Source organism: Stegodyphus dumicola, chromosome 12 (genome assembly GCF_044657685.1).
Source record: "Stegodyphus dumicola isolate Sdum_Otavi_A_Nest chromosome 12, ASM4465768v1".
NCBI lineage: Eukaryota > Metazoa > Arthropoda > Arachnida > Araneae > Eresidae > Stegodyphus > Stegodyphus dumicola.
Window position 1 is genome coordinate 66,949,111 of NC_140779.1, and position 8,019 is coordinate 66,957,129.

Sequence of the window (8,019 nt, forward strand, 5' to 3'; positions counted from 1 at the left end):
TTAAAACATACTTTCGCTTTAGATCCTTTACATATTAACAAATATATATCGGAAATTCTATTTGATATAATCGAAAGTTTAAGCTTACTTTTATAAAATTGCTCTTACAGTCTGCAAAAAGTAATAAGCCGGATCCAATTCGAAAATTAAGGAACAACGCAATCATCAACATTAACTGAAATAGATAATTAGATAATTTTAGCTTATATGTCCATTATACATAAAACGCGTACGCGAAAACGTATTCTGCACTTGCGCACACTCATATGCGCAGTCGTAAAAGGTCTTACGCGCACGCGTAAACGCCTATGCGCATGTGTCAATGCGGCGCATGCGCAGAAAGTTTTTAGTTTTGAGGTCCGGATTATAGATCATTCCGAATTATGGGTGTCCGAATTAACGACTTTTGACTGTACTGCACGATCCCTAATCTACCTTTAAATTTAATTAGTGCTTCGTCAATTGATACTTCAGCATAAGGCGCAAAATGCTGCTGAAATTTGTTTCCGAAATATGAAATGATGAGCTCTAATTTTTTTGCATATGTAAAGTTCTCTTCACTATTTTTAACTTCAGTTTCCCTATCAGACAAATGAAAATAATGCTTCATTTCCAAAAATCTCTTTCTATTAACCATTTTCTTCACCATTTCATTTCCAAGCATTGTGTTATTTGACCAATAATCACTTATTCTTGGTAATTTACAACTCATTAGGAGGACTGTAATGAATGCCCATATTTCTTTTATGGACGAAATTTTTTTCCATTGACGATCAACAGTGCTACGCTTTCTTGCACAGAATTCAGCATATTTATTTGTATTTGTGAGAATTCATAAATTTCATCCGTAAGAAATAACTTTACATATTATAAAGGTGATGCACCAACAGGTAAATTATGAACTGGTCCCGAAAAGCTGTTAAATAGAGACGGCAATTACGGCATCATAAACCTTAGAAGACCAGGTTTTTACTGGTTTTTCGTAACAATTTTCTGAAACATCTGCTTCCAGATTTATTCTATGCTCATCTTCATCTTCTGCTATAAATGATTCTTCTTCATTATCAATTATTTCATTTTTTATTTCTTTTATCACTGCCTTCTGATTCCAAACCTGACTCATCTGTATAATTAAAAAGAATAGCCTCAATTTCTTGTTGAGTTAAAACTTTGTGATATTTGTGCATTTTAATTAAAGTTTAAAAGCACACTCAAAAATGAATCAACAACGAAATGTCAAGAGCAACCAAAAGATAAGAAACCTCTTAGGAAAAGCTGTCTGCGATAAATTGATACAAAGCATTGGGGAAGCTGCACCTGCTACTGCATACCTTAGGGGAAAGGGAAGAAAACAATATTGCAATCTCGACCGTTTTCGGGTGGTTCTGGTTATCTCAATGTAGAGCCATGTGGGGTGGATTGGTTGTGAAAGAGTTAAAGATGTTACTTGATTATTTTGATTGTAAATAGTTTTTATTGTATTTTAGTCCAAAAATAAAGGTTTTATGCCTTTAACTTCCTAGTCCTGATTTTCATGATAGTCTGTGATGTTAGACCTAATGAGTTGTGAAATTTTGGGTCCTGATTCCCTGAAGATTGTGCAAAGTTTTTAGTCCAAACGGGCTTTGTCCCTGAAGGACTATTATTTTCGTTTTGTGATTTTGTGTTGAATCACTATAAATGTCCGTTTCACTTTTCAAACTGTAGACACCAAATCTTAGAGACCAGCATTATATTTGAAGAAATTAAATAATGAAAAAACTGCATAAATATATGTACATTTCTCGCATTGTGATAAAACAACGGTACATAGAGCCATCGAATTTTGAATGACGTAATCCTCCTACGAATATGGGCATGTGGAAGACCAAATTTTAAATTTGTTTTATTATCGATTTCATATTTTGTAACACTTTAACAAATTTTTGATTAACAAACTCAATGATTTCAAAGCGAGCTATGGCAACACTGTATGGGGGGAATTCTTTCTGGTGAATCTTCGGATTATGGTATCTTGGCAATTTTTTGGTGCAAATTTGGCAACCCACCCTGCTACAGCAACCTGCTAGTGTTTTTTGGACACCATTTTGTTTTCCCGAAGTAAAGACCTTTTTGGTTAATCTTCGGATTATGGTAACTTGGCGATTTTTTTGCGAAAATTTGACGACCAACCCTGCTACAGCAACCTGCTAGTTTTTTTTGGATGCCATTTTGGAACAAAAGTGCTTAATCATGACGAAGATTAGGTGCGAAATTAGGAGAAAGTACAGAATCGCCCACTGCTTGCTTCATTTTTAAGAACTGCACACGGTATCCATGTACACGTCGACCTATTTTCACTTAAAAAAACATTCCAGAATTGCACAGAAATGGCACTGCTCACCCTCTTGACTTTATCCATGTACACTGATAAAGTCCTAGCTAGTAACCTTTATCGCCTTACCAAAATGTCGCCAAACTACCTGTTACCATATTCCAAAGATTAGCCATGTTTTTTTTTTTTTTACTCAACATTTTCCCAACAATCTGCTAGCCGAACTACGCTTATGCTAGAACTTTTATAGAACAAAAGTGCTTAATCATGACAAAGATTAGGTGCGAAATCGTTTCTAAGCACTTATTAGCTAAAATAACGGGGAGGGGGCAGAATCGCCCGCTGCTTGGCACATTTTTAAGAATGGCACATACTCGGTATCCATGTACACGTGTACCTATTTTCACTTTAAAAAAAAATCCCAGAATTGCACAAAAATGGTATTGCGCACACTCTTGACTTTATCCGTGTACAGATCGACCTATTGTCACTTAAAAAGTCACAGAAATTTGGCAAAAGTCCAATTCTCCTTACTCTTGTAAAAAGCGGCAAACAAAAAAGTGGGCAATTCTGCACTTTAGCCAAATCACGATCGGAATTTTCTAGAAAGTGCAAACGTGCACAGAAATTTGTTTTTACAGGGCAAATTTGGAACTCTGTACATCTCAGATTATTGCTAAAGTTCTAACTAGTAACCTTTATCGCCTTATCAAAATGTCGCCAAACTACCTGTTACCATATTCCAAAGATTAGCCTAAATTATTTCCATGCACGTTTACTTCAACTGAAACATATACCAAATTCCTACAAACATAAAATTCCCAAAATAACTATCATTTAATTAAAATATCACTAAACCATGTACATGTCGACTTATTTTTACTTAAAAAAACATCCCAGAATTGCACAAAAATGGCATTGCGCACACTCTTCACTATAACCATGTACACTGCTTTTTTCTCATAAATTAGAAAAATGCATGAAAATTTTGTGAATCTTTAAATCCGGTAAAAAGAACATATATGAAATTACCTGATCGCGAAAAAGTATACACCCTTTCCAAAGATGAACATTTCCACGTATAAAATAAATAAAATATCCAAAAACTTTTACCTCTAAATTATCTATTATATTATAAACGTCACCGAATTCATACCTCAAACATTACAAATGGTTACAAATACTTAGTGTCAAATATTTAAATTATTTCCATGCACGTTTACTTCCACTGAAACGTATACCAAATTCCTACAAATATATAATTCACAAAATAACTATCATTTAATTAAAATATAACTAAATTCAAAAACACTATTTAAAATATAAAAATCATTGCTAATAACAATTTTCCAATAATACCATATTATTTTATTTACTCCTTACATTTAGAACAATGCATAAAAATAATATCCTCAAATAATTAAAAATACTAACTTACCTAATCTTCTTCAGAATCTTGATTACGTGGTCGATAAACTTTTCTTATTTCCTCCGCTAAATAAAAGGCAAGCGTATGTGCGCCTGTTTCAGGATCTTTAAAATCATTCTTATAGTTCATAATACTTAATCATACTTATAGTACAGCAAGGTACCAAGTAAAATAAATAACTTAATAAAACATCTTTACTTCTATCTCGCACAACCTTAAAAAAACACTTATTACTACCCCTTTCAATCCCACTAAATACCCATTTCGAATTCACTTTAATTAGGGCCATGGGATCCAAAAATTAACCAACACTGTTTCACACAACACAGAATAAAGCTAAATACAAAATTTCCAGATTTTTTCCAGATTTCCCCCCTTTTCCGATTAAAGAATTGTAATTCGTCCATTAATGTCACATGACATATCTCATGATCTCTCATTTCCCTCACACAAAATAATGCGTAATCGGAACTGAGTACTTCTCACATTATTACCACAAAAGTCCTAGGCAGTAACCTTTATCGCCTCCAAAATGTCGCCAAACTACCAGTTACCATATTCCAAAGATCAGCCGAATTTTTCTATTAATGGGACATGTGCAAAAATGCAAGTAAATGCTAAATGAAGATGGTAGAACTGAAATCTTTCATCTTAAATGCTCCAATCATCAATCAAAGGATGGTGAAATCTGTAGCATGGTTTTAAAGCCAGAAAATATCACCTCTGATAGTGAAGAAAGTGACAAGGAATGTTAGTGAGAATAAAAGGATTTCAAAGGACATAGTCAACATAGCAATTACAACACTTGCACAACAAAACGCTGTAAATGAAAAAAAAAATTTTTTTTTTTTTTCCATTTACAGCGTTTCAAAAATTTTTTTTTTTTTTCTTTTATAACTTTAAACAGAAAATAACAACATAAAATGAAACTACTTAAACAATTCATATTGAAGGAAATGTTTAATAAAACAAAATAACCATTAACATTGAGACTGTGTGTGTATGTAAATTTTCGTTCTCAAAAGATCATAAAATGCTTTATAGTTTCACAAATAACCATTTAATATTTTTATTTTATAATTTTTTCATATAATCTTATTAGATCTGAGTTTGATCTATAAACTGAAAATTTCCACAATATAGGTTCGCCAAAATCCTGCTAATCTGGATCTCGGACTCTGTACTATATTAATTTTACATGTTTAACCTTAATTAGCAACAGTTTTATAATATATAAATGCAATTCTAAGTGTACAAAATTAAATCTTTAACATTTAACTCATATGAACAGTTATGCTTTTGGACTATAATTATGATATAAAATATATAATATTCTGCTTCCTATTTTTAATATAAATATGCAGAAATACTTTCTGTGTTTACTATGAATTTGTGTTATTAGCAAAATTCTCCCCCCCTTCCTTTTTTTTTTTTTAATTATTATTATTATTATTACAGTGATCACTATTTACAATCTAAAATTCATCAATATAATTTTATTCTTTCAGAAATTATTTAGATGAAATATCAAATATTCATCATACTAAATAAATAACAAGTATAACACAACTTTACTTACATCTAACTGTTCAGGTCCCAAATGACCAGTAACTTTAGCTGCAGTATTGATATGGCTAAGGTCAGCAGCAACACCTGGGGTATGGGCAATATCATACAGAGATAGATGAGACACGAGAGGACTTTGCTTTATGAGTAATGACATTGGCTGCCCTATGCCACCACTTGCTCCAAGCACAGCTACTTTGGCAGACCTCTAAAGAATAATGCAGCATTTAATTAAAAATGATCTCTCATGGTTACAAATAAAATAATGTCTAAAGCCTATTTTACAAAGTAAGTGCAAGGGTTATATAAAATAAAATCTTCAGAGAATAAATGACGACACGAGACTTGATTTCTTATAGTTATTCACACTATTATGCACCTGCCACGTTTTCTGGAGCTTGACATATAATCTAATGCCCATCACCTGCCACACAGTGTACCTGCATGCATTTGTTGCCATCTATAAATTATTTTTATAATTAAAAAACAGTTAATTTTCCATAATCCGGCTGAGCGCAAAACTCGGCGAGTTTTTAATTAGGCATGATTTCTCTTTTATTTATTTTGATGATTGTAATGCATACGAGTTTAGTGTAGCCAGATTTGTTTTTATTAATTTAATTATGAAATACTGCATTTGTTTTTAAAAGTTTTACTATTTAATATTTGCAGGAGGTTAAGCTGTTGTTGGTGGGAGAATGTTAGATTTCAGATGATGTGAAGTTTATAATTTATGAATGTTTTCATTTAATTTTTAGTTAATGTTTTCTGGGTTAGTTAATTATTATTTTTTTTTTTTTTAGTTATGTTTCTTGCATGTCACAATCCAAAGATGTGGAATTTTTAAAGTTTTGAACAAAAGTTGTTTAGTATATGCAATTCCATGACAATAGTAATTTGTATACTTTAATGAGTTTATGATACATCCTTTGTTAGTGAATTTGAATATATTTATTTGGTTAACAGTTATGGAGTACAAGGAAAGTGTTAGACAATTTATTATTCATTATACTATTTTATCATGAATTACATAGATAAGGATAGGTTTTTACTTGCAAAGCTGATGGACTTTGTTTTTACCCATCTAGCATTTTATCATCTCATTTTACTTTTCTGTTTACATATAATAACAGCGTTTCACTACTGCAAAACTTGAAAGATACCATTCTGTTTACGTTTAAAAATCACATCTTAGCACTCTCATTGCAGCCAAAAAAATTCGACAAATTTTGAAGGCCAAAATAGTTTGGCACCAACTTACCCAGCTTATGGAAGATTACCCTAAAAAACCTACCAAAATGTGTGGCAAGTGAATATAGATAAGTGCCAAATTAATTTATTTTGAGATTAAATAATGAATCTCCAACAGTATTACAACTACCGATATCATATTCTCTCAGCCACATGAAAACTATCTAAGCTACGTTAGTCCCTCCCCCATATGCTTACACTGGCAAAGGTTTTAAAACTATTAATTCCAAAGGTGAAGTATTCTTACTCCTAAAGGAGAAGGAACTATATTAGTTCATTGTCAAAATATGCCATTTTACTTAAAATATATATGACAATCTAAGTTCCCCTCCCTTACTTAATTATACACTCTTTTCGATACTGGCTCTGTAATTTTTCCTTTAACAATTTCAAGTAACTACTAAATCCACAGCAAAGTAACTGATTATTTTTAAAATGATGTAATCTATATCTGCATTATAACCAGCTTTATTTCAGAAATTGAGACTGGTAAGATATGATGAGACAATGTCAGTGGTTTTAATGACTTTATTCACTTAACCATTTGATATTTAAAGTACTTTTACAGGTGATGTAAAGCATTTATTTAAGATACTAAATATTCTTTAATGATGATTTCTCTCTCCAAAATTTAATCAAATGAAAAAAAAAAGTAAGGCTTGATAAAAGTCCAATTTTTTAAATGAATCAACAGTTAAACTAATAATTCTATTTTTAAAATATTAATTACAAGTAAGCCAAATGAGAACTATCTACAAGAGGAGAAATGCAGCACTGTACATTTTTTCCTTGAAACCTAAACAAAATTGTACGGATGAATAAATTTGGCCCGATAATAGCAAGAATAAAAGTTACATTAATATACACAATAAAATAAAACTTGCACGAGCTCTAGAAATAGCGCATTTACAAATCAAATCATCTAAAACTTTTAATTCACAAAATCTTATAAAAGTAATGCAAGAGGACACAGGTTGATTTACAAAATTACATTTGATTCCACAAAATATGAACATCGAAATGAAGAATAAAAAATTGAACTTTCGAAGAACAAATATCATAACGACAAATTTAAAATGAATTGACTTTTGTACTCGCATGAAGTGCTTATCCAAGCTTACTATACACCTTAAATTTCAGTATAAGAAAACGCAGTACAATATAAACTTTAAAATAAAAATTTCATGGAAACCTTTGCTGATGAGGAAAAGTTCCTGCAAAATATGCTGGAAACAACAGTTTTAGACATTGTAGAAAACATTTTGGAAAATTTAACTTCTCAAATACGGTGATACAGATTTTCAAGGAGCAAGGGTAGGACAAAGCGATTGTTGCCAGATCTAAATAAACGTATAAAACAGGGACGAATAAAATGGAAATTTTTCTGATTTTTTGAAATTTAATATTTTTTTAATAAAATGAACATATGTTTTTTACTTTAGAACCTTAAAAACTATTA

General features: G+C 31.2%; 1 protein-coding gene across 2 annotated transcripts in view; it reads right to left on the minus strand.

Moving 5' to 3' along the window:
* LOC118205604 (malate dehydrogenase, mitochondrial-like) overlaps positions 1-7,912 on the minus strand; it is a 35,016-nt gene extending 27,104 nt beyond the window's left edge. For both annotated transcript variants that reach the window (XM_085806516.1, XM_085806515.1), the window contains exons 1-2: positions 7,753-7,912; positions 5,323-5,517 (exon numbers count right to left, since the gene is read on the minus strand). In XM_085806516.1, coding sequence (XP_085662642.1) covers positions 5,323-5,517; positions 7,753-7,821 — 264 coding nt within the window. In that variant the 5' untranslated portion in view covers positions 7,822-7,912. The remainder of the gene's footprint in view (positions 1-5,322; positions 5,518-7,752) is intronic.
* Positions 7,913-8,019: the final 107 nt, after the last annotated feature.